General features: G+C 50.6%; 2 protein-coding genes across 2 annotated transcripts; one reads left to right on the forward strand and one right to left on the reverse strand.

Moving 5' to 3' along the window:
• The first annotated feature begins 995 nt into the window (after positions 1 to 995).
• On the forward strand, positions 996 to 13,169 carry LOC100900246 (ovostatin). Its single transcript, XM_029110480.1, is given in 25 exon segments — positions 996 to 1,058; positions 1,217 to 1,284; positions 2,663 to 2,897; positions 3,016 to 3,157; positions 3,248 to 3,454; positions 3,568 to 3,711; positions 3,714 to 3,871; positions 3,955 to 4,182; positions 4,304 to 4,507; positions 4,600 to 4,794; positions 4,973 to 5,173; positions 5,339 to 5,604; positions 5,787 to 5,910; positions 6,064 to 6,157; positions 9,175 to 9,298; positions 9,405 to 9,633; positions 9,762 to 10,020; positions 10,127 to 10,674; positions 10,766 to 11,003; positions 11,099 to 11,290; positions 11,463 to 11,668; positions 11,778 to 11,890; positions 11,987 to 12,149; positions 12,239 to 12,341; positions 12,991 to 13,169. Coding segments are annotated over 25 exon segments (4,566 nt in total). The 3' UTR covers positions 13,053 to 13,169.
• Positions 13,170 to 17,536: 4,367 nt separating this feature from the next.
• LOC100900388 (uncharacterized) lies at positions 17,537 to 18,116 on the reverse strand. The gene is made up of 2 exons (XM_003739815.1): positions 17,796 to 18,116; positions 17,537 to 17,707 (listed from the first exon to the last, which is right to left on the reverse strand). The coding sequence occupies exons 1-2, from the start codon at positions 18,057 to 18,059 to the stop codon at positions 17,537 to 17,539; spliced, it is 435 nt and encodes a 144-aa protein (XP_003739863.1). The 5' UTR covers positions 18,060 to 18,116.
• Positions 18,117 to 27,589: the final 9,473 nt, after the last annotated feature.

The raw sequence follows: 27,589 nt of genomic DNA on the forward strand, positions 1-27,589 counted from the left end.
TCATCGTGCAGACAGAAACTTTGGTCTACGAGTGTCCAGTTTCGCGTAATCTCAATGCCTGAGGCATTCGCTTCCAGCTCCCTGACAATCTTCAACTCCGTAGCGACGCGAACCGACGCTCATGATTTCATGGGATGCCGCAAAGAAGTTTGCCCACCGAACTCGGGGCGGTCTCGGAGCGAGGACGGACATGTTGCACAAGCATGCTAGCGAAAACTCCGTCAGTAAAAAATACTTTTTCGACGTCATGGCTTTTTCTCGGAGCAGTAATTCCGGCTGAATCTCCGGGAGGAATGAATCCTGGTGGACGAGGTACAAAAAGTCGAGATATTCACATTTCTCATCTAAACGAGCCATGGTGTCATGTCAGGTGTCTTTTCTTGGGAGCGAATTACGTATCTCGCTCAGGGCGTTCTGTGGCGGGAGAAGCGGGAAGTATCGCGGCGTGCTGCGAAGACGATCGAGCCTTAGAAACATTTCGTGACAAACTAGAACAAATGTCGAGCGGCCCGAGGAGGCGCGTAGCCAGTGAACACGTGAGAGTGAAGTTCCTGATCCGTGAACATTCCGTGTCTCTCTAAATAGAATCAAGTATCGGCGAGTAACTCGGAAAAAAATCGAATCCGTGAGAAGGACCGGGCTCCTGCAGGGACGACTCTCATTATCGGATATACTTCCTGAGATCTCAAACCGGCTCCCATAAATGAATCTTCCCCCGTCTTGCCACTCCCGGGATCTCGGGAGGCTTCGGTGTGACTCGAACAGGCAGCCGCAGTTCAGCGCTGAAACGACGGATTGTGGCACACACTCGGTGTCTCAGCCGGACTGGCAATAATTGAAAGACTTCGATAGCAGTTTTTCGGATCGTATCCCGAGGATTTCTGAGTCAATCGAGGATCGGCGTTCACTGGCCGATCGAGTCAGCCCTCGATCATGAGCGAGCTCAGCTAGCTCCTCTTTGCGCCCCGAAATTTTCTGTAAGGAATACACGGAAGATGGTCTTCAATATCAAAAAGGATATTGGTCGATGCGAGAGAGACGGAGGAGGTATACTCGAAGTATGAGAGCTCAGCAGCTTTCGGGACAGAGCTCTCAAGTCGGATCGGAGGCGGTCGTGATACTGTGGACAAGGTCTCTCACCGCATTCCCCCCCTCCGCCGAAGGCGCGATTCCCGAGAGTTGGACGCCCAGGAATAATGGAACCTCTTGCTTGCAGATCATGATGAAGTCGGCTTTGATAGCCGGAATCGTGGGACTCTTCGTGTGCCGTGCCTCAACTCAGAGGTGAGTTACTCGAGTCCACCTGACCGATAGGGTATCTGGCAACCCGTACGAACGACTGGTGCTCAAAGACGATTTCTCGCTCCATCGTCTCTGGCCGCAAAGATAGACAGCTTCTAATCTAAATGGAATCTGAGACTGGTTCACGAGGGATGAATCTATTTCGGAAATCTGAGAATCGCCATCGATCACCAGTCGCAATGCGAAGAGCTAAAGACGACGAAAATCGGGATTGAACGCCTTGTAGAGCCCTTCTTTTGGAGCAATCCGACTCGAATGGCGATTTTTCTTTTTTCCTTCGCGGGAAAACGAATGGCGCTCGCTCATTGCTCGATTAGGACTGGCAGTTTCCGAATCCCTGATCGAGCTCACGAGGGAAACCGCTTGTCACCGAGTCCGCTTTGCACGGATCCAGAAAATGAGTCATTGTTTCACTTTTGTGGAATATTCCGAGTCGTCACCGCCCCGAAAGACTTGCTGTCGGTGATTGCGATACAAAACGATATTCCGATCGGCATAGTAGGGGAGTTCTTCCCCAGAAGTTTTCCAAACAGTGAGTTGCTGGGAACAACGAAAGGAACTTTTGAGCGCAGTTTCCTCCGTTGTTGCCCATCATTAGGTCCGAGGAGACCGCTCTATCGATGACAGTCGACATCGATCGCCTCAGAAACTGTGATCACATACCTACATATGCCTTGAATTTATCCGGAGTTCCCCGATTTCACCATTATTCCGTTCGGCCATCGATTCTACGACTCGAAGCTGTGCGATGTATCAAAGTCCGTGATTTCCCAACCCGCGGAATTTTCTCTTGGAATCACTTTGCTACGCGACACGGTTCGCGTGAGCAGTTGCCTGGATAGTGACACTTTCGGTCGTAATGGCCTTAACACGGAAGTTTTCTGTTGTCGCAGAAAAATCTGTTAGGTATTGTCTGAGCGGTCTCTTCTTATGTGACGTCATGCACAGCCTTGGAGCGAATAACACGCTCGGAGATGAGCGCTCGAGTCGAGTACGGACATAAAATGACCCATCAAAACTTCCTCGCTCGCCATAAAAGCCGACTGTCAGAAGCCCAGCTTTTATCAGAAGTGATCGGAGTTACCAGACCTAAGCGGCTAAGGATCTCCTAGGATCCGAGTGCCCAGGCTAGAGTGAATAATGTTGACTGCCTTGCTTGTGACTCATGTTTGGTACGCATTCATTCTCTCAGTCCATCGCCTGCTCGATACAGAACGTCGTCTCGGAATCGAGAGACTCGGAGAAATGTTCCTTGTCACGTTCCCTGTCCGATTTCCAATGAATGAAAGCCAGATTCCGATTAAGCGTCGGACGGACACACTCTTTGAGCTCATTGTCTTTTTCATTCCTTTCCGGTCAGCTCGGCGAATTTCAGCGCGTTCTTGCTCATGCCCAAAACAATCTACCAAGGAGACCGTAATTTCTTCGTCCTCGAGCTGCAGAATCAGAAAGTGGACGGCTCGGCGAGGATCAGCATCGTCGACCAGAACAACAGCACTATTCAGTACTATCAGAGAACATTTTCCATTCCGAAAAATGAAGGACCTACCTTCAACCTCGATATCTCGGATCTCGTACTCAGCGGAGTCGACCAGGTAGGTTCCTCCAGATTCTGTGTGAGCGAGACGTGGGTGAAGTATCCCGAACAGCTTCCTCATCCTCCCCTCAGAAGAGCGGGATTATTCGCTGACAGAACAGCTCTTCCAGCCACAGGGAAGCATCTACAGCACTGTGATCCTCGAAGGCACCTTCGGCTCTACCGTCATCAAAGAGAACAACACCATCAAAATTCAGACGGATGATCCCCTCTTGTTAATTCAAACGGATAAGAAAATCTATAAGCCCGGCCAGAAAGGTAATCTGAAATCCAGATCTCCCGGCAGCTCCTACGGACATGGTCAATGCTAGACAGATGAATTTTCAACGTTCAGACCAATATTTCCAGTCTTCCTCCGAGTCATGCCTCTGAGCGCAGACTTGAGGCCGAGGAACGGCGGGATGATCAGCGTCTCGGTGAACGATCCGCTAAATAACGTCGTCGCAAACTGGGCCGATGTCAATTTTACCGATATGGTGATGCAGTTCGACTTCCAACTAATTTCCGAGCCAGCTCTCGGCGCCTGGTTCATCAATGTCCGTTACGAGGAAACCAGTCTCCCATCGGTAAGTCTCGGCTCTCGCATTGCGCGTCGTCCTAAAGATGAGGCCAGAGTCTCTCGAGGAATGCGTCGCATAGACACGGGTTGTATGTCGACGAATTTCCAGGAACTCGGGATTTCGAGAACTCAATTCTAAATTCTCCCCTCGGTAAACAGAGCTTGAATAAAACCAGCCCGGTCCTTCAAACCGCCACCTTCTCGGTGTCCGAGTACACTTTGCCGAAGTTCGAGGTCACAATCACTCCACCCCCTACCTTCTCATGGATGCAGAGACGGCAACGTGGAAAGTTTGTGCCAAGTACACCTTCGGCAAACCAGTCAACGGGGACGTGAAGATAAACACTACTCTGATTCGTTATCCCTGGGAGCAGCTGCGAGGAATTCCCGAGAACTACGTCGAGGGTAGACTGGTGAGCAATCTCTGCCCTGCGGAGAAATATCAATTCTGACATTTGGCGTCGAGACCGAGACTCAGAGAAGAATTCCCCTCTAGACCGATGGCTGCTACAACTTGACCTTGGAGACCTCGGCTCTCAACCTGACGAACCCTTCCTTCGAGTACCGACAAGTACGAGTCATCGCCAATGTTTTCGAGGATGGAACGAAGTTGCAGATGAACGCCACGAACCAATTGTCGAGGACGTCGATGCCCTTGCGACTTGCTTTCCAGCCTGACTCATCCGATAAATATTTCCGGCCCTACATGAACACCTATGGAACTGTAAGCTCTCGGACCCTCTTCGACTTTCGGATGGACATTCATTTCTTGTTCCTCTCGTCTTGCTTGCTTGCGATATGGGACGTGTGCTCAGCCGAATTCCAACTGACACTGTTGATTTCAGCTGAGAGTCTCGAGACCTGATGATACGCCCGCCGTCGGGGAGCAGATCGAATTGTGTCTCAACGCAAAATCAGAGCTTTATCAGTACCACTACCAACGTACAGATGTACGACTCATGTGCAAGAACTACACGAGCGATTCCCAAGGAATCGTCAGGTATACGCTGCCCCCACACAAGCCGTCCGTTGTATCTTTCAGCGTCGAGGTTTGTACATTTATCCGAGCATGTACGACGCACGTAAAATTGAGGCTTAGCTCATCGTCAGCCCAATGATGGTGTCCCTTCTTTCGCGCCAGGCTTCGTCCACCCGTTACCCTACGAAATACTACCCGGAGAGTCAGCACAGTGTCATGATCCGACAACCGAGGAGCTCGACGTTCTACAGATCGTTTTTCTCCCCTTCACAACAATATGTGCAATTCGAACCCTTATCCAACGAGAAATTGCCTTGCGATAAACCTGTTCAGTTGACTGCCTATTACACCTTCCGGGTAAGTGACTCCTCAGTCAGTTCTCTGGAGTCGCTCGTGCTTCAAGGAGCGGTGTTTGTTCCTCGCCGACGATGACGAGCGCACGGCTTGGGACACGATTCTGGAACCGTCTTCGAGAATCAGAACGGCGGGAAAAGGCGATCCACCACCGACCCACGACCCACACGATGCTTTGCAGGAACAAGACAAGAACCTTCTGTTCCGATACGTTGTCATGGGCCGATCGAGGAATCTCCTGACTAAAGAAGTGAAGGTCACCGCGCCTCAGGAAGTGGCCGCCCAATCCGATCAATCAGAGATGCTGATTGAGTCACTCCCAAATACGTTCAGCGATATGGCTGCTTCGAGCGACAAGAAAATTGGTCGTCTCCACATCGAGGTGAGAATGATCGTGAGAGAACTCGTGCCATCCGCCGTCCATCTGTTGTGAGAAAGACAATCGAACGATTTCCACGTTTTGAGACGGGTTCATTCGATAATTCGTGGGATAAACTTCCTCCCGGAACGATTCGACTTCAATTATTGGAGCTGATTTCGTCCCCAGATCGATCCAGTCTCTACGCAGTTGCCTCACTTGACTGTGGCTCTCTTCTACATCAATGGAACCGAAGTCGTGGCTGATAGTATTCGTGTTCCAAGGAAGGTGTGCTCTCCCAACAAGGTGGATCTCGAGTTCTCTGAGAACGTCATCCAACCGGGAGCTAATGTCACGATGAATCTGGAAGCCTCGCCGAACTCACAATGTGGTATCCAGATCGTAGATCGCAGCGTACGACTTCTGAGCGGCTCCGACAACAATCCGTTCTTGAGGTGAGACCACCCTGGCGGAATCGATTGGGAGGGCTCAGCGGGCCTTAAGATGAGGAACTCGACTCCGAGCCGATTAGGGGATTCTTCCTCTCAGCATTCGTCAGCATGATTCGTCGGGTGCTACCGATTTTTCTGCAAAATACACCCCGTGAGATGTATCATACTTTTCGCTTCCGACTCAGGTATCGAGACGACCTACCCAATCGCGAAATTGGCCAATGGGAGCATCCGCAACCAGACACTTACGGCTATTGTCAGAGCAGTGGAGGGCAAAGTGACTTCGTTGATAGCGAGAGCATCTTCTTGGTGAGCGTACCGCGAGACTCCAGCGAAAGAGAGGCGCTCCGAAAGCTTCAATCAACATTCCGATTACTTGTCAGGGAGAACCCTTCTCTGCAAGTTCCACGTTCGTAAACGGAAAGTTTGTTCCCCCATTAAAATCTGAAATCCCTCGCTCAGCCTGCTGGATGGACGGCGATCTTGTACAATATCAACTTGAAGACTCGACCGTGCCGCTCGACCCGCGACGGAGGACCGGACGTCGCGCCAGAACGTATGTTACCAAAACCCTTATAGCGAGAGATAATCATTCAATATCTGATTTCTGATAACGTTAATAGGATCATGGAGTATGGTCCGCAGTCGGTCTGGGAGAATTCCGGCAGGAGAGCGCGCGATGACATGAGTGTCGGGGTGTAAGAAACTGTCGGGTGTTGGACTTTGTTGATCTAACAGGTCGGTGTTGACAAGCCCCGTCGACAATATCGACTCACTGGGTGGAACGAAGGGATTCGTTGTTCGACTATAGGTTCTAACAGCAGAGTTTCGTCCGGCAAAGCTGCGCTACGCACGTTGAGTCGCGGAGCTGCCGGTGCGCCGCCGGCGGCGGCAGCCTATGGAGTCGCTGCTCGCGGCTTCCGTGAGTACACTGATGTGTGGTGATGTGCGGTGGAGGCCTTCCGAGCTACGGACCCATGCTCGGAGCTTGAGTTGCACCGTAATAAGGTGCTCCGCGCGCGAACTATACAGAGAAACCCGATCGCTTGATTAGGATTGATTCCCGTCTCGATCTTACACATTCTTTCAACTGTTCTACCTCAGTCGTCCCGCGAAACTTCCGTCCGGCGGCTGCTTCCGTCTACTCGGCGCCTCGTCCCGCATCTTTACAGCGACGGCCGTCAGCGAGAATGCCCCCGGGTTCTGGTACAGCCTCCGGCTATATCTCTATCTGTATCCGCCAGCCTCTGTCTCCCTCCAAAACCGACACTCATAATTTCACAAACCTGATTAATATTTCCGTCTTCGTCTATCATGCACCCCCTGAGCCTACTCCAGACCGTCTCTATCCACCGTGGGAGCGAATCGTTCCGGGAAGTCGGAGCTCGGAAACAGATGGAGCGCCGGAGAATGAGCGATTCCTCTCGCGGGGTCCCATCCAATCCCCTTGTGGCTTGCGACTCAGGCGCGGCACGTGATCGAGACCCGAGACTCCTCGGTCGCTCCAAGAGGGTATTTACCAAGTCGATGACCTACGGAAGAATCTGTGGACTTTTTAGAGTCGATGGAATCTGTAATCACCGCCCACGCGTCGGCGGCATTCGCACCGGCCGCGACGACCAGTAATTATAATTTTTCTCCTCGAATTTCGCTCTGCCGGTTAGGTGATTAACAATCGTGCAGCGGCAGGTGCCGTCTGTCGGATTGCGCCGGGGAAGAAATCGATGTCTTTCGTCGACGTGAGGGAATGCGGGGCGTCTCGACCCGATAGGGGGCATCGAGTGCTTGGGTACGGTGCAGGTTTCGAGGTTCCGTCGCGTCGCCTGGCATAGCAGGACATGGGCTTCAGTAGGGAAGGCAGCAAGGGTTACGATCAATCTAGCCGGAGAAATTCCTACGATGGAGACACGCAGTCTGGTGCGAGCAGCCACTTCGTCCCGAAAAAAATCTCCCCAAGAAAGAGAGCCGTCGTAAAACTCCAAGGAGACTATTAGAAGAATTGACGACGCGTATTTCCAGCACGAGCAGAGAGTCTCCACGGGGGAGGAATCCAGAAGAAAACGCAACACAGACTTTACGCACCCCGAGTGGACCCAACGAGTCCTCAAAGTTAGTCACCTCGGTCCTTCATTGGGTCGGAATCGAGCTCCTCCACTGCTGAGAAACTAGAGATAGCGCTTGCTCTCCCCCCTCGAAGCTTCCGGTGCTTTACACACAAGTTTTTCAAGGTCGCTCGCGATCCGCCTCTATCGTGCTTCATTTTCTTCGGAACCCAATTGTCAGAAAATCTGACACATCTTGGGAGTCCCTTGGATTCTAGCTACGGAATCGACAGCTCGCTCCGATTTAGCGAAGCTTGCCGTCACAGTCGTGCCTCAGGGAGGAACTATCCTTGCAAAACATCACTTTTACATGCCGCATCAGGTGATGAGGATGCATCCAGCTCGATCACCTCGATACCACGCCTTGAATATCAGATTCGCCCCGAGGAGCTATGGAGACGACAGATCTTCCTGAGCTCTTAGTGAGTTCTTTAGAGTGCCACGATTGAGTGCTCGCTGAAGCTGAAGATTATCATCTTGGCGTCGACGATAAAATACCGAGGCGCTCTAGCCAGATCTCCTAGCGCCTTGATTCTCCGCCTCCCGAGACTAGTGCACCGGTGTCCCCAAGCCGTCAGGGGCGTTTGCATCTAGGGATGGCCCCAACTCGGATAAATAAGATCATTCGTGGAAATCACACAGATTTTTCTCGTCCCTTACCAACGTATGTACATTGCCTCTGCAGCCGTCGCACTCAAAGTAGGCCAGGCTCCCGAGGCTTTCGAAGGGGCGGCATTTGGTGAGTGGAGTGCATGTACCGATTGGAATTCATTCCAAATTAGCGTAGATCTCGAGCCGCAGAAGAACGAGGCGCTCACAATGGCCAGAAGCTCGGGTTATGCACAAGAATCCAAACCCCCCTCTATGACACGCGGTTTCGGAGTCAACCCTGGACTTTTTGCCTTGAGCAAAAACCCGCACGGTACTGACCAACACCGTAATGAGTTTGTGTGTTCAGGTCGGCGCAGAATGAACATACGGTCCTCAGAAGCTCCCAGAAGGGCCTTCAAAAATCGCGTACACAACTAAAGCAACAGCATGGCTTTCGATTGCATGGGCGCTCTGCGCGTGAACGGCTTTTCTGTGCCTCCGTCTTCTTCCGTGTCAGCACAACCGCATGTTATTCTTGAATCGAGGCGAGTGAGCAGTCGAAGCAGATCATCGTCCGCGAGGAATAATTGATCATATTCGATTACTGCCATTGTTGCATCCGTTCTATTGTCTGCGACGAGCTTCCTTGATTTTCTGCAAAGAACGACTCGGGTGGCAGCCTTGGCTCGAAATTCCCTCCGGATGCCTCTCATCGGAGCCCTAGCCGGATCGATTGATATTTCGGATGATTTTGCGGAAACAAGAATCCTCTTCTGCTGTCTCCAATGATGCCCCGAGCACTGCATGGCTTGTTCCCCCTGCACAAATTTCACCAATAGACTCTCTTCGAACGGAAATCCGATTGATTCTCATCCTGCAGTGGCTCCGAGTGCGTCACGTATCGGCAACGATTTCGGCGGAGTGACGGCCACCGCGACGCAGAGCGTGGTTGACGTTCGCGACTACTTCCCTGAACTTTGGCTCTTCGATATCTCCGCGACCGAGTAAGTTATGGTGCCTGCGGAAGAGACCTCAGTTCGCTCAGACCCTTGGGACGAGAAAGAGGAAGCCCCATCAGCGGAGGAAGCTACATGGTGATTTCGTTTCCAGTGGAACCGGAAAGCTCTCCCGTGCGCTCACCGCTCCGCACCAGGTCACGACCTGGAACGCGGACGCCGCTTGTATTCACAAAACCGATGGTCTCGGGGTATCCCAGAGCAAGGAAATCAAGACGTTCCAGGCATTCTTCGCCGACGTAACGCTCCCGTACTCCGTGAAGCGATTGGAAGTTCTGCCAATCATAGTCAGCGCCTATAATTACCTGCCTCAGTGCATGCCGGTCAGTGTCCCTCGCCAGGGTCGAGTCTTTGGGACGCTCCCGTCGAGACATTCCATGCTGCATTCCTCCCCACGTTCCGGGATCAGAGCTGCTGGAGTTGACATTCGGAATTTTGCAAATCGTCTCAGGTTTCGATCACGATAGACCCGATCCCCGGCTTGGAGCCCAGGACTCCTCTGAAAACCGAGGCTTGCGTTTGTTCTGATTCATCGCCGTTCCAATACGAGCTTCGAGTTGCTGTCACAAACGAAACGACCATCGGGGACATCGACGTTACCGTTACAGTCATGAACTCGGATAACATGGCCATCTGCAAAGACAAACCGGATGCTAAATCCGTTCCATCGAGAGACAAACTCACGAAACCCTTGAAAGTTGTACCTGAAGGTAATTATATCGTTGGTTTCGACTTGAACAGCGGGATGTCGTCAGTGACCTTCTCTTTCAGAAGCCCTCAGGGGAAGCCTTCTGAGGAGAAATTTATTCCCGACAGGTTTCATGGTCGAGAAGATTGACAGTTTCCTGCTGTGCCCGCAGACGGGAATCGGCAAAGCCAATTTCGATCTCGTCGCTCCCGAAAACGTTGTTCGAGGCTCGGCGAGGGCTCTGTTCTCAGTCAGTGGGGACATCATGGGACAATCCACATCGAATTTGGACGACCTGATCGTGTTACCGACGGGCTGCGGTGAACAGACCATGGCGAAGTTTTCATCGAACCTAGCTATTCTGAACTACTTGAATGCGACCGGTAAACTCGACTCGAGCACCGAGAAACGCTTCCGTACCAATCTCAATCGAGGGTATCAGAGCGAATTGACTTTCCGTGCACAAGACGGATCTTACTCTGTTTGGGGAGGATCGTGGGGTCAGCCATCCTCCTTCCTCACGGCGATGGTGTACCAGGGCTTCAAACGTGCCCACAACTTCATTTTCATCGACGACGATGGCTTATCGACCACGTATAATTATCTCCTGGGCACCCAAGATCGGGTCAGCGGCTGTTTCAACAAGATCGGGAGTATCTACAGCTGGGCACTACGAGTGAGTTCGATGTCTGGGATTATTCTGTACCTGATTGGCTTCGCTGAAACATCATCGAGCAATCTCATCCCCGAAACTTTTCCTCCCGCAGTCTTCTGAAAGTGCATCTGACACTCGCGGCTCGTACACAGCTTACGTTCTCGCGGCGCTCCACGGTTCTCTTACGAACAAGACTCGAATCGAGAAAGCTCTTCTCTGCGTCAAGGCGCAGAAGAATCTGAACCAACACGCTCTCGCCCTGAGCGCCTACACGGCGGCGCTATACAAGGATAACGACCTGGCGAACAAGTATCTAAGCGATCTGAAAACTTTCGAGAACAACAAATTGCGTGAGTATGCTCGTTAAATCTGACTCCTGGCAGAGGACCCTTCGAGGACCGTAGAGTCGCTCTTCATCTCCCAAGTTCAAATCTCTTTCCGACAGCGAACCAGAGGTTCTACCACCCGAGCGATAGCTATGCGCCGCAATCGATAGAAACGAGCGCGTACGCCATTCTGGCTCAGCTAACTCTTAGCGGAGCCGATGCTATTCAAGAAGTTCAACCGATCGTGAGATGGTTGGTGAAGAAACAGAACAGAAATGGAGGCTTCTCTTCGTCGCAAGATACTGCCATCGGTGAGTGAAACGTCAGAGGAAGCCTCGAATTCCAGAGATGCTCACTGGAGGCTCCTGTGTACCTCGTCTCGATCCGAGGATCAGGATGCTCCGACCGTCAATGGATCAGAGTCGGCAGACTCTTGAGCATTATTCGAAAATAATTCTCTAAAACGCTCATGTCTCCTCGAAGGTCTGCAAGCGTTGTCCAAGTTCGCCGAGCTTACTTCCAAGGATCAAAAAAGCATGGACAACAAGATTCACGCGAAGGGTCAGAACTTTGAACAGAATTACGCCATCAACGACAAGAACGCCATATTCTGGGATACTCGAATCCTGAATACTATCCCGAACAATTTGATTGTGACAAGCGAAGGGAGCGGATGCGTGGTAGCCACGGTAAGCAGCGTCACCCTTTGACTTCCGAGGTTATTCTCATATTTCCATTCAAACAAGGGCGCTCCTGAAAATTTCCGGAAAAATAAATCCGAATGCCCGAATATTTCAGTCTCAACTCCGTTACAACGTTCCGTCGGTTCCGGGAGAGACCGGCTTCCTCTTCAATGTCACTGTTACCAAGGCTTCAACCAAGAGGAATGTAGTTCTGGAGCTTTGTGCCTCGTGAGTAGGCTCCAGTGCATTGAGATACTTTTCTGGAGGTGGGGAAAGGAGTCGAGCTCGAGGGGATATCCAGTGACCCCGTCTCCGGGTTCGCAGGTACGATAAAACCGGTGGACAACCGTCGAGCATGGCAATCATCGAATTGACTCCATTCAGTGGTTACGATGTCGTGAAGCCCTCTCTTGAAGCGATCTTGTTCCGGAACGAGATCAAGAGATACGACGCTGACGGTCATCCCATAATCTTGTACTTCGATGAGGTTTGAAAGCTTTGAACTTTATCAGATGACATTTGAACAGATTTCCGACAGTATTCTGAGCACCTACATTTACTTTCCCCTCGTACCAGTTCACGGCGAGCCCGAGATGCGTGACGCTGGAGCTTGAACAAGCTTTCGCAGTAGAGAACCTGCAGCCCGCGATCGCTACTGTCTATGATTACTACGACAAGAGTGAGTTTCTCTGATTCTGCCGTCGCGTGTTCACTTTAGCTTCTTCCGCGGAGAATTCTGCCTCCCCCCGAGAGAGCACTCGGAACATGACCGTTCCGCTGAACTCGACACAAGCTTGGGAATTCATTCCGAGTCGCGAGTCTTGAGCAATTCCCGCCAGAGAGGTGTGCCTAGAAGCTGCCCGCCGATTTCTGGGGCACTTGAGTCGCGCCTTAATTAAATAATTTCCCTTCGCGGCCGGAGTTGAACAATGGGGGAAGTGCTGCGCAACAGATTAGTCCCAACAAAATGCATCTGATAAGACTCAGTCCGTGTTGAAACAGGGCCCAGCAAGTATGATTGAGGCGGAAAAATGATCAGAAAGTTGCCCAAAACTCGGGATGAGGGTCAGATCAATCCGGATAATAACCATTATCGCGCGTCTAATCAAATAAGGAGCCGCTCCGATATGCGAAAAAAGTCTACACCTCCAATCCAGAAAAATCTGCGAGCCGAATGCTTCGGAAACTGAACGAGCGAATTTTTGCGGAATCAAGAGTCTTATTCTCGGGAGACTCCCCAGTCCTCCGTTTTTCCATGAGTTCGAGCTCTGATCGCCAGGGATGAATGTCGGCAGAAACAAGTGAACTAATCGGGTGATATTTTCCAGGCAATAAGAAATCGGTGGAGTACAAGAGAGGAGACCTACCGACCGAGAAAGACAACGAATAGTTCCGCCAACAACGGAAGCAGCAGAACGAGTGCTCCACCTGCCACGATCGCGGCCTTTTACGCCAAGAACAAACACACCGGTTGATTGCATAAAACAGGATAATTTCGTTTCGAGGATAGCATCGGTGTCTTTCACGTTTTATGGTCGCTCTTCCGAAGCTCTTCGGCACCCAAGAAGAGCAAGGAATGGCGGAGCTCTTCGCTTCCGCTCCCGCACTAGAAGCTGGAAGCGTTTGATCGGGATCGCGGACAGATTCTCATGCAAGGTTGCGGGTCGACCTCCGCTGGGATCCCTCTCGGAGTGCCCGAATAAGATATACGTTCACCTCAATTTAGATCAGGGGTCCCCGGATGGGGGTCCTAGCACCGCTGAGGGGTCCCAGAGGTCGGTTAGAATACTTCATGTCATGTTCCTTGGGGAAATATATTCGACAAAGCTTACATGAATATCGACTCGTGAAAACACGTCAGAATCTCTCATCATACTGAGGGAATCAGTTCAATGAAAGAGTGGAAAATATTATCGTCTGGCGAAGCCGCCAAATACTACTCTCGGAATGACTTCGCGAGAGATCCGGACACAGACTTCAGAGGGGTCCCGCGCGAGAAAGAAATCGGGGAGCGCTGATCTAGATCAGCGATGGAGCAATCAAAATGGAGCATTAACCCCCGGTGGCCACCTGAGGGATCGAATCGAAACAATCCTTAGGCCGACTGAGTCTGTGTACTCAGCCCAAAGCCCCCATGGATCGGATGGCATTCCTTTTCCAGGGAGACCCTTACTGGCAGAAGCTGTTTGGCCACTTCTTCTGACTGTTTGTGGAGTGCGATCAATCATCTGTAATTACGTTCAATTCTGTAACAAAGCCGGAAACCTGAAAAGTCTTGACCGGGCACCCGAGATAACGATTCATAATATTCATTCGAGGGGAGGTTCATTACTCTGCGGTGATGATTTGAAAATTGGTTTTGATCTGCAGTCACGCAAAAGCCCAATGCAAATGGTCAAGGTCTTGATGGTGGGATGCGGAAGCTTCTGCTGGAATCCGTTCTCGCATCTAGTACCCATATTCTTTTGCTGTTGTTTCGTACCTGTTCCGAGGCCCAAGTTTACGACTTTCTCCACGGGAAATCGGCGCAGTAACTACCCGGAATGACATAGGCCTCTCTTCGGCGATTCACGATACAGCTACCTCGCGGAGTTAAGTCGACAGGATTCCGAGCAGTCATAATCGTAAGGCAAGAGATGTTTTCTGCCGGCGGACTGCCCTTTATAACGATTGGTATCGAGAAGGGAGGAGACGCAGAGACGAGCAGCGTATCAGACCATTCGATGATTAGCTTTGGAAGGCGCCGCGGCTTATTCTCGCAAGAGCCGAATCTCCTTGGAGTGTGATTCCAAAGTAAATGGTGTTCATGCCCTCCTGAGAAAGAGGGGACGCTTCTGCCATGATCATCTGCTGCAGGAGGTCAAAGAAGCTTGTGAAAATTGCTCACTGAAAAACGCCTCTGTTTTTCGTGTCGGTCAGAATTCTTGGAGAATCGATTTTTTTCACCGGAGGGTCATCCGTACATGCATGACTCTTCTTCGTTGAGAGTCGAAGGCTTAAACTGCAAATCATGATCCGTTATCAACCGTCGGCTCTTCGTTTTCACGCTTGCGCTCGCGTTGCTCGTCACAAGTGACGGCTCAGGCCGCGACTCGTCCCGCTGTGAAACTTCTCACATCGCCATAAAATTTTTCCATCCGTGAACCTTGGTAGTCATTCCTCCCCAAATTCATAAAACAGAGAATCAATCAAGGTCGGTTTCGATCAAAAAAGAATCGTTGTTTCCTGTTATCCCTTGTTGACACAGGATTTGTTGACGGCATTAGATGAGCTTCGGGCCGAGCATTGGCGGACCAACGCTACGATTTAGACTCACGTATCCTGGAAGGCTACGAAAAGATCGAAGAAGACATCGAATGGTCCAGCCGCAGCTGTCGATGGCCGTGCCGCTCCTCCGAGCTTTTCATTGTCTCCGTGATTGAATCGGAATTCTGCTTGTCTCACAACGCCTTACCCATCCCTTGTTTACAAGCTTTTCAACCGAAGTTGCTCCGCACATTTGTAACGTGGCTAGTTTTCAACCTTGGAAAGTTTAAGGTCGTAATATTTCACTATCGACGAATACGAGGAACGATGTTCCTTTTCAAAAAAATTTTCGCCATTCATCGCTACTCTCGAGAATTATTCGAAATGATTGTCGCTCAATCGTTGAGCCCATGTACCGGTGGATTGTCCGAGCCCGTTTCAGAAGAGGATTGGGTGAAGCATACCAGTCAACAACAGATTATTTCCTACTCACCCCACCCTGATTTAATGTCCCTGATCCACAAAGTGAAGCTTGCTGAATTGCTCAATGAGATGCCCGAATGCTTCATTATCTGTGGGCGACAGCTACGAATGGCCACTCCTCCCTCGGAGATATCGCCGTCTGAGGACTATTTGAAAATCTTTGCACAGTCCCGGTGTCAACTCGTGTCCGTCGCTGTCGTCGACGTTCATGTCGTAGCCGGACAGTTACTGAATATATTTTAAGCGTCTGAACATCTGTGGAAGCCGAGGTCAAAAGCGGACTTCGTATTGTGTGCCGAAGCCCACCGCTGGGTTGTTCGTCATCTACTTGAAATTGTCATCCCACCCGTCAAAGATTGAAGCTTCGCTGATCGAACGAGCGGACGGGTGCCTGGTCTGAGCAGCGCGTGTGGTTTCATCTTCCGTGCCGAAAATACAGAACCAGTGATGACAGTCACGTTTCTCGCGAGATCTTGTTATTTCAGAAACACTGCGTTTCGGATACTGTTCGGGAAAGTCATCCAAGAGGGAGATTCCGATAACTTCCACTCTCCCCGAGTGGGAATTCACAATCTGTAGTCAGACGCTCCCCCGGAATCAGCTTCGAGAAGGATTCGACGGGATAGCTGTGAATAATAATACATTGACTATTGACTTCAATTAATCCCACGCTTGTTTCGCTGATCCTAGAGAGTGGGAAAATTCACAGATAGCTCGATCTATGACCATCATGGCGTTAGACTATCGATACCATCGATCCTCGTGTTCACGCAGCGAAGGCATCAGGCTTTGAACCGGTGGCGCCGTTAATATATCATTTGGAAGTCTTCGGATTTGAAAATCCCCTCCTCTCGATCAAGGGGCTCCATGAGATATCAGACGTACAGTCTGATGAGCTTTGCAGGGCTCGAGTGTTTGAGAAAATGGTTGAGTCAAATGATTCGCCACTGACAATAGGAATGTCTCTTCCTCCATTGTCGCCGAGAAACTTCACCGTGACGTCAAGTTCACTTTCTGTGACCGATGCCTCTGTCCACAATGTTCGCAAGTTTTCAGACACTGCAGTTGTCCAATGTTTGTTTCAATGTCCCCGCGGTTTTCAGGATTCTCGGTGACGCTTCGTAAAGCCTAAGCCGGAATCAATGGGAGTGTCTTCATGGTGTCAACGGTCGCCTTGTGGCATTGGAGGCTTTTCTCAAGCGCCAGAAGCGAGGTCGACACCGAAGCTTCTTCCATGTTCTACGTTTCACTCCCATAAGAAGTCGCATAAAAAAGAAAGTCTGATGCTTGTGGTTCGAGAAGTCCCCTCAGTTTGCAAGCGGCCGAATGTCCCCCACCCTGGCCTCACGTACCGGAAAATACATTCATAGTTCCCAAGCGAGTGAAACGGCATCTCTGATCAGAAGTCATAGATTTCGACTCAGACGAATGTAACAAACCACTGCGATATTCCACGCAGCAATCATGGGAGAAGTTCAATCGGAGGCATCATCGATATTCTAGTACCTATAACCGAGTGTCATCGTTGGGCAAGATTTCCATTGACACTGACTTTTACGATTTCTCCACGAACAAGGGGCGCGCACCATGGGGTCGATGATAACGAGCCTGTTATCCTCTCGTTGGCATTGATTCATGGCCATGGTAGCAGTAGAGAACCTGAGCAGAATCCGATGTTTGGCGAGAAGTTTCCCACGTTCCCGAAAGGCGAGCTTAGAATCACCGAAACCTCCCAGCATCGAATCACCACCTCGTGACGAGACGCGGATGTTATTGCTATCCGAATTTTCCAAGATGCAGAGATCCAAAGGTCGTTTCAGCGAATCCTTAAGATTGATGGATCACAATCGGCGTCGAGCTGGCTCCGAGCTCTTCTTGATTGTGTGCGAATTGGTTGCCCCGAACAATAATGTTGACGAGTCTTCTTAGCTGATGTTGGGCCTTGATTCTGGAAACATGACTCGAACTTTGTGGGAAGCGACGCCGCGAGCTCGCTTTGAATTCCTCATGTTTATTCCGCCCGCTAGAGATATCATACAATACATACAGGAGACTCGATATTTACAAAGAACCTACATACACACTCCGTCGACATTTCCAATCGTTTTCTTGTCTAGTCCGCATCTTCCTGACAGGTATCGTCGATCACCAGTCCGCAGGGAACATGAAATCCTCGAAGCCGGTCGAAACGGGGTTCTGATTGTAAGAGTTGGACGCCAAACTGTTCCCTCCGTGATCGAGGGTTCGAACTTGATGGAAACTTCGTACTGTACCGTAAAATTTCTTCGTTGGACCCTGGTAGTCACTGATGATCAACTGCAAGAAATATCGACTCCTTGCATCAAATGATCTCACCGGATAAGGACTTCGAATATAGAGAGAATCTCTCTCGGTCTGAACTCACTTTCTGTGGTGAACCGTATACGTGGCTCGCTACCGCTGGGATTCTATCCACGGAGCTCATGGTGAAACTCGATAAGATGTTCTGGAGTTCGTTCGGACTCAAAGCCATTCCCAGACCGGGGATCGAGGGCAAAAGTGGTCCACTATCGAATCCCGAAAAGTCCTGATCGCTGTACGGCGAATGTGCGGAGGAACCCCCTCCGTAGTAACCACTCAAACAAAGCTGCGCGAAACCGGATAAACACAAAAGTATAGCACACCACATCCTGGGATGAGAACTAGAAACCAGTCGCACGCGGGTGGTCGGATGCGTGTATGAGCGGGATGCAATACCACTTCTATTTGGCGCGCCGGCATAACGCTAAGAAAGGGAACGGAGCAGCGCAACCTTGCGCTAAGCTCATGACGGATGATATATTCGACCGACGACGCCGCCGCCTGCGTTAGCTATATTAACTGCGGTGTTATTCTGCGACCTGACGTCTGGGCTACAGAAACGGGTGGAAACCGAAAATTCTAATCAGTCACGCATCATTCGGGAACCTTACGAGGCGACCGGAACGCCTTGCACAACTCACTCGGACTTTCGGAGCAGGGAGATAAATTCACGATCCCCCCTTCGTGGGAGTTGTGTTATTGTAGTCCGTTATTGCTCGATACACAATTGTGACGCTCTCTATCAGCGGCGTGGTCACAAGGAGCCGTGATCCTTGCATTTCAATGGGCGATTTTCCACCAGAGCATCCTCGTATGATACAAGGGATAAAATCATTCGAAACTCCCATAAAACAACCCGCGTTGTTGTTTCTCAACGTGGCCACCTTCGGGGAGAGCACTGATGATAGCCCACACACACGTGGGGCGTCGTTTTCTGCGGATCATCGCATCTTCACCGTGAGAGCTCAAAGCATCTCCTGTCGGGGAAGCTACGACGCTGGATCGTCTTGGTATCGTAATATCGATGATATCGATTGCTGCTTCGACATTGTCAATTGAGGGCTGGCTCTCCCCCCTGAAGCTCACCAGCGTTGAGTTAAGCCGGAGCGGATATCACTCCCACCTGCCTGATTGTCTTTTCGACACCTCGGTCAAAGCACTGGTCATCGCTGAATTCAATTTGAACTGCAGTCAGAAAAAAAATCACTGCAGAGACGAATTGAGTTTTCGGAAGATTGACGATGGGTTATCGGCACGCGCCCTGTCAGCCATCCTCATCGATGGATATCGCTGATGCGACGAGTCTCGAATCATCGAATATGATGGATTTGTTCATTTCCCAAGGGTCCCCGAATTTCCAGCGACAGAAAAAAACTGCCCGGCCCAGTGCGATTTTGGCCGAGGAAAAAACGACGAGCCTAAGTCAACAAACTCGGGAAAGACCAATTCAGGGCCGTGATCTGATCGGCCCATATTTGAGCTGCGCCCGCTCAGCGAGGACCAGAACTATTAACACAACAACCACGCAGCGGTAAGTACTTCGCAGCTGATTGATTGTTGCGGCAGGGCGGCTCTCGCCTCCCCCACAATCAGAGAGCCGGTCATAGTCGAGAGCTGGGACCCTCGCGAAGTAAGCTGTTGCCGTGGCTGAGTGGAAAGCTTCAGAAGAGCCAGCTCCAGCTTATTTACCCCGACATATACTGACTGGTGCTTCAATTTTGACATATTCGGGATCGCTAGTCCCTTCCAAAGAATGGTAAACCTCGTAGACAGATTTATAAGACTGACAATGTAATGAAGCGATAAGTGTTAACCTTCATCGATGTAATGGGCTTTTCTTAATCGGGCTCATTCACCGCCTTCGAATTTCCCCGATCGAACCGGGGGGTCCGAATATCAAAAGCTCCGACTGATTGGAACTCGAGATCTTCAGGTGAGCGTTAGATTTGATTATCCGCAGCGCCGATGTGATTATCTCTCGGGAATCACGTTGAATTCACTTGGACAGACGAAAAGACGGAAGCGCGGTACGATCGCCAAGCAGACTTCGCTTTGTAGCTCTCTCAACCTTTTCACTTGTGAATTATGGGAATACATCGATGGCACCAAAGAGGACTCATACCAGAACAAACGAGCGAGAGGAGCAATCATTTCGGGAATTAAAAGTAACCTCTTCTCCTCGATCCGAGATGCGACCTCTGGTAAAGAGATCTGGGAATCGTTAGAAAAAATGTTCCAACCCAGAGGGATCTACAGAAAGGTGGCGTTACTCGTAGAACTGACCAGCCTCAAGTATTCCGATTGTCCTGACATGCAAACCTACTTGAATCAGAAAGTTGCAATCGCTCAAAATCTCAAGGCAATCAACAACGAAATCGAGGATCGACTCCTAGCGGGATTGATCCTGATGAAGCTCCCGGAAGAATACACGCCTCTAATCCAAAGCTTAAGTCAGGGAGAGATATCAAATGAGCTCGTCAGGGAAAGACTACTTTGTGAGGCAGACCGACAGAAAGCACAAAGGCGCGAGACCGCGCTCATAGGTTCACGACCCGATTACAGCTATCGCACCCCGCAATCACGAGGCCGGGGCGGCCCTATGAGAGCAACAACTAGAGGCCGAGGGTTTGTTAGAGGATCAAATCTCAGCTCAAGAGGAAGGCCCGTTGGGGAACCTCATTTCCGAAGAACCTGTTACACTTGTGGGAGATCAGGTCATTTCCAAAAAGACTGTTACTCGAATTCGGTGTACGGGAGAGAAAGAGATCGTTATCCTTATGAAGAACATGGCAAAGTTGCGCATGAACGAGATGATGGAAGGTCGAACAAAGGAGAGCAGGAGAACAACGAACTCGTGAATTTCGAGCAAGTTCTAGTGTCGTCGACTAGAACGGCCCGATCGGACGCCGATTCGGAATGGTTCATCGACTCCGGAGCGTCCAGACATATGACGGTATCGAAACACTCGTTCGTCCACCTAAACGAGAAGGCTCGATCTAGGTTGGTGATGACAGCAAACAACCAGATCCTGAGGTCTGCCGGGATAGGGGACATCTCTCTCAGTTGTTATGTGAATGGGGAATGTCGATGCACGAAAATGCGCGACGTACTATACGTGCCAGGACTTCGAGTGAACCTGATATCAGTAAAGCAACTGGCCGAGAAGGGATTCAAAGTGAGCTTCAACGAAAAGAAGTGCGAGATCAGGAACAGTAACGGCAATTTGTGCGCTGAGGCCAGTTGCTCTGGAACCGACTTGTATCGATTGGATGTATGCTCCATTCAAGCAGCTATCATGGTCCAAGATGGCAAACTACACGACTCGTACGACCTATGGCATCGAAGGCTCGGTCATCTGCATCCGGAAGCAATAAGGAGGTTAGCCGGGGGACTCGTGAATGGAGTCAATTGTCAAATTCCATCTGAAAACGCGTCCGTGGAGCCTGTGTGGGTGGAAAACAGCGAGGACTGGAATTCCCGAAATCACGATCGGTCTCAGGGGGTCGACTGGAATTAGTCCATAGTGACGTATGTGGCCCAATGGCTAATAAAAGCATTGGTGGTCATCGGTACTTCATTGTCTTTGTCGACGACTACACGAGGATGACCTCGGTGGCCTTCATGAAGGAGAAATCGGAGACCTTCGAGAAACTAGTCGAGTACATACGGTACTCTGAGAGAAGTACCGGGAAAAAGCTGAGGAGATTGCGAACTGATAACGGTACGGAATACGTGAATCGAAGAGTGTCAACTTTTCTCAAGGAGCACGGCATCCGACATGAGACCACGGTACCATATTGTCCTGAGCAGAATGGTCTTGCCGAACGAGCACTGAGGACATCAGTGGAGAAGGCTCGGTCAATGATAACGGACGCAGGTCTCGACCAAATTTTTTGGGCCGAAGCGATACTCACAGCCTGTCAGTTGAAGAATTTGAGTCCGACAGCTGCTTTGAGGGATATGTGTCCAGAGGAGGCTTGGTCAGGAAGAAACCCGATCTAAGGTTTTTGAGGGTGTTCGGATGTCTGGCATACTCCCATGTACCCAAGGAGAAAAGAAAAAAATGGGATGAAAAGACGAAGAAATGTATCTTCGTTGGGTATTGTCAAGAAACGAAAGGTTATCGATTGATCCCTCTCGAAAATATCTCTGTGATCGAGAAAGCCCGGAATGTACACTTCGATGAAACGGTGTGGGCATCGTCCCTGATGCAGATGGATGAAAGGTTTACCACAAAGATCAAACTCAGATCGAAGGTGGTGGTTCCAAAGCCGAAGTTGAGTGAGTTGAAGCCAAATGGGCCGATTAAGTTGATTGAGTCCGAGCGAAGTAAGCCGATGCTGAGTGAATCAGAATCAGAGGAAATCGTCACGGGCGAAGTTGACTCGGAAGAGAATGACGACGCGGTGGATGTCCAAGAAACTGACGAACGGACTGAAGTCCCCAAGATCGGTATGAAACGATCCCTGATGGACGCCGACTCGGAAAAGCATGGGGGAAGGGCCGGGGGCCCCCCGAGTAAACGCAAGAGCGTGAGGCCGAGTTGGATGGATGATATTGTGTGCGTCTGTGGACCCAGTTCGACAACAAATTACGATTCTCCGTCGACGGCTGAAGAGGCAATGTCGAGAGATGATGCGGAAAGGTGGAGGTCGGCAATGGACGTGGAAATGAAGGCTCACGACAAGAATGGCACGTGGGTGCTCGTGGATCGCCCCGCGCATAGGAGGGTCATTACTTCGAAATGGGTCTTCCAATTGAAGAAGGATAGTGAGGAACGAATCGTGAAGTATAAGGCAAGACTGGTCGGACGTGGATGTGGACAGACCAGGGGCGTAGATTTTGATGAGACATATTCACCCGTTGTCAAGATCACTACCCTTCGATTCTTGTTCGCACGGGCAGCACAGGAGAATTGGCGAATCCGGCAGTTGGACGTAGAGACCGCGTACTTGCACGGTAAGTTGGAGGAGGAAATTTTCATGGAACAACCTCCTATGTTCCAGGTTGATGATAAAGTGTGTCTCTTGAAAAAATCACTCTACGGTCTGCGTCAAGCTGGGAGAGTCTGGTTCGAAACGTTGAACAAGTCCTTGATAGGTCTAGGTCTCAAGGAATTCGGAGCGGATCGGTGCTGCTACTTCATGACGAAAGGGGAAGGGCTGCTCATAGTCACCATATATGTTGACGATTTCTTGCTTTTCACCAACGACTCGAGTCTGCAGAAAACATTTGGGGGAGGTGTTTCCGCTGAAAGACCTCGGGCTTGCGCAGTACTGTCTCGGGATCAGAATTCACCAAGAACCAGAAAGAAAAGTCATTTTGCTCGATCAAGCTGAGAACATCCGTAGAGTCCTGGAAGGTTCGGAATGACCGATTGCAAGCCTGTCGCGACTCCTAGTGAAGCAGGTACGAAGCTTCTCAAGAGAGCGGAAGACGAGAAGGTTCCGGAGGCGCCGTATCGTGAAGCAGTGGGATGTTTGATTCACATTTCCCAGACCACTCGCCCAGATATTTGTTACTCCGTTGGTGTTGTAAGTCAGTTCTGTTCTGACCCTTCGGAGAGGCACTGGGTGGCCGTGAAGAGAATCCTAAGGTATCTGAAGGGTACCGTTGATTTACGATTGAAGTTCGACGGTAATGTCAAAGACGCCCTCGAGGGCTACTGCGATGCGGACTGGGGAGGCTGCCAGGAAACGCGCAAGTCTACGACGGGCTACGTTTCCATGTTGGCTGGTGCGAGCGTGTCGTGGACGAGTAAAAAGCGGCCAACGTCGCCTTATCTTCAAGTGAGGCCGAATACATGTCGTGTAGTGCAGCGTGCCAAGAAGTTAAATGGTTGCTGAATTGTTCGGAGCTGCCCGATATTACCGTAGGAAGGCCCGTCAAGTTGTGGTGCGATAACCAAGGGGCCATCCTTCTGAGTGCCAATGGGATACAACATCAGAGAACAAAACACATAGATCTGAGGCATCATTTCATACGGAATATGGTCAAGGAAGGCCTCGTGAAAGTCGATTTCGAGCCCACTGGAGATATGATCGCGGACATTTCAACGAAAAGTCTTACTGTGGAAAGGTTCAAGATATGTCGAAAGAAACTCGGCCTGCATTAGGTGATCTTGCGCACCGGGGGGTGATAGAAGGATCTGCGCATGATCACCAGCCTCGCGCCTCGTTATCCGGAGGGCTATATAAAGAGTCGCGGGGGGAATAAAGATCATCGATGTATGGCAGATACAACGAAGTGTCATACCTATAAACTTATAGTCACGCTAGCCGTGCCCTTCGCGTTTGTTGTTCTCCGATCATCGCGCATTTCCGATCTTCCCTTTCTTCCATTCTCCCCATTTTCCACCTCCATCCGCCCTGTTTCATCTGTATCCTCATTTTCGACTATTTTCTCAATTATTTTCCGTTTCTCTCTATATCCCCATTTCTGACGGTCGATCCGCTCCTCGTGATCACCCCGTGCTCTTACGGCTTCTAAACCTCTAAATTTCGTTTCCCGTCGCTCCCCACATCTTCCACTGGTCCCCCTATCTTTCCTCCTGTTCTCTCGACGTCCCCTCGTTTCCCTTCTCCGTGGCCCCTATTCTATCCGCTTCCCCAGTTCGTTCCATTTTTCCCCCTCTCCCAGGGCTTCATTATCTTCCTCCATCCGTTCTGCGGAACGCTTCTGTCTGTACTCTATTCTTCAGCAGCGGAGGATGGGGAACGGTTATTACTGAATCCGGATGTGTGCTTCCTCCACATTTCTGAAAACTCCCCCGCTCTCATCGTATGGCCTAGCCCCCTATCCCTCATCCTCCTCCTATGCTGATGCCCTCTCCGATGGGTCCGAAACGGATTAGTTACTCCCGTTCGTGCTCATCCGTCTGAGGATTCGCCACGGTCGGAACGGGCTTTTATTCACCCCCTCCTAGTAATTCAGCCGTCTCCCTGTTCTACCCGTTTCCAGAAAGAATCGATTGAATCTCGTATTCAACGACGGAGCACGAACTTGGATGCAATAATTTTCTTTCACGGCGGAACGGTGAACCGCTGGCAGAGAAGGACCCCCCAAGAACATTCGGGAAATCCGGGTGGACCATCATACCAGAATTAACGCCGATCCGCTGAACAATTTGGGAGTCAGTAGGTGAACCACAGACAGACATACGTTCGGCCTTATATGTACAGAGATTTGTTGGTGAGCTGAGTTTACGGCACGATGCTCCACGACACCACTTCCGGAGAAGTGTAAATCAATGTCATCTAGGAGAGCGAGGAGTCACTGTTTGAATGCCTGCAGGTCACCCTTCAAAGTTCTCTTACCTTCCCCAATCCATATCCACATATCACCACTTGCAAGCTCCGGACGACCAGCGCAGCCGTCCTGGTGTCGCTCGTGTTCCCGCCCGCGACTGTGGCTGACCCGGCCGCGATCGATGCTTGAGCCATGGAGACCGCTACCGTCGGCACCAGAGACTTTCATGAGCTCTGATGAGGATGGGACCTTCCCCTTACTCAGGTGTCGAACGCCTCGATGTGTGCATCGATCCTGGATGACTGCTTGAAGATAAATTCAGCCAATTCGGGTTCGTTCTTCGAGAACACCGTAGATATTCCAATAGACGGGCAGTCTCCAGCAGGCGGGCATGTCCCGGAGGATTGGTGGAATAGACGGACAGTCTCCAACAGACGGCCTGTATCCAATGAAGGGGCTCTTCGAGGGAGAGAACTGAGGTACCCAAGTCGCGACGATCGCAAATCTCCTCTCGCGGTCGCTTCGTTTGAGTTTTCGGTAAGTTCACGGTGAGTATTTCATCGATTCATTGGATTCTATCTTAATGACAACTCGGCCTCAAGTCACTCGTTCGAGGACAGAACATGTAGGCGGGCAATCTCCAATGGACAGGCAAGCTTCGGAAAGTTCGAAAAATAGACGGGCATGCTCTTCAATTGGAATATGAACGGTATCTGCTCAGATTTTCTGTTCAACCGATAGAAGTTGTCACTATCAAGCGATTGTACATACTTGGCGAGAGGTCTGGAGCGGGTCTCTCGAATCGGGATGTCGATTGGGAGGCTGCATACAGTGTGTTATATCGGGCAAGCCCCCATCACGGATGTTCGATCATGAGCTAGTCACAGTCGGCTTATTCATCAGGGAATTCACTTCGAATCCCGCCGTGGTCTCTCCGTCAACGCCACTCGATATCTCATCCGTATCCGAGCCTCTCGCACCCCCGTCTAGAACCGATGTTTGATACGGAGCGGAGTGACACTCCATTACCCAGGAAGTACTGCACTGAAAGTTACGTTCCCTCGAATCGGCGAACGCTGCTTTGAAATCAAGAGAATAATCCCGAAGGAATCATCATCGCCCGATCAGATTATTTACGTCGCTCCGCTTCCGTTATTATCGTCAAATTCAGCAAGCACTACAGCGGTGTACAACTTCCACTCTCGAATGAACCTCTTGTTGGAATCGAAAAATAATCCTGCGAGAATACATCTCGGTCTCTTCGGGACATAAACTCGCCGATTTCCGGATCTGCATCCGCGTATCGACTGTCGGTGCCGACAATCGAGTTACCCTCCCATCACGGTCGTCGGTCTTATTCCCGAGACGCTCGGGAAATCATCGGGGATACTCTGCTCTCTTGGTGCGGTGCCTCGATCCCTTCGACGAGGTGCCGAAACCCGCCACACAGCACTCCAACGAAACGGGTATTTCGCATACTCGGCCGCTAAACGGACTTCTCCGGCCTCGTCGCGAAGAGATACATACGCTCCTCTTTGATCATACTCCATTTCGCAGCTCCCGGTACCGAAATCCGAGATACGGTCAAGGCTCCCCTTGACTGATCTCAAGGGTCGGGCTGGCAGATCAGTGCAGTCTTCGGCTCCAACTTCCCGAATCGCAAGAATAGCTCCGGTGTGATCAGCATTGTGGAAGGTTAAACCAGGACTAGGGAATCAGGCTGTCTCATCCGGAAGACTTTTTATCGGGTTCCCTCACGCCGAATAGCATGACATCTGAAGCACCTTCGATTTGGCTGGGACCGAGCAATCAGTCCGTAGAACCGCTAGAACGCTATGACGATGAAATCTATAATAATTTATACCAATTGAGTTGTAGAACTCTCATCGGCATGTCCCCAAACCTTCTGGGCCGCCCTTGATTTCTGTGTCCGACTTGACAAGGCTGTTATCGGTCGGTTGAATGTCGCAGCAGGTTTTCGTAGATCCCCATGAAGACTATCATCCTAAGCTCAAGGAAGAAAACTCGAATAGAGATCGGAGCCGGCTGAAAAGAACGATGAGATTCAAGGTCTGATTCCTAACTTCGGAAGGAGCCGTGACCTGGCTCCCATGGAAATGCGCGCAAAGGGTCTAAATCGGTCCACCGAGATTTTTGGTCCACGGTACTCCCGATGCTGGAGCGAAGCCCCTTTTCATTTACAGTTATCGACAGCCCGAGTAAGGACTGGGGAGCTCGAGCCTTATATGGTGAGATAAGGAAAGGTGAGGGTTTTCTATCTTACTGAATCCTCTCATTGTTGCTTCCCAAGAGGCATGGGTCCGAATCGGCCCGTGAGTTTGAGCCCGACACATCTGCTCCGAGTTGACCTCTGAGTAGACATGGATAAGTCAGGCGACCGCGCCTAGTTTCTGAAGCTTCCGGTACTGGCATTGATTACTGTAAGGTTGCCGCCCTGACCCTCAGGCGTGTATCTTTGTACGTGTCGCTCTTAGCTCGTCCGTATTACGCGCTGAGGTTATCATGAGTTATATGCGCTACAATTTCGTCTCAGCAGGTATTTCTGTCTGAAACACGCATCGATAGCATTCAAGGATAGAAAGCGATAAG

This window comes from Galendromus occidentalis, unplaced genomic scaffold (assembly GCF_000255335.2).
Source record: "Galendromus occidentalis unplaced genomic scaffold, Mocc_1.1 scf7180000076583, whole genome shotgun sequence".
NCBI classification, from domain to species: Eukaryota; Metazoa; Arthropoda; class Arachnida; order Mesostigmata; family Phytoseiidae; genus Galendromus; species Galendromus occidentalis.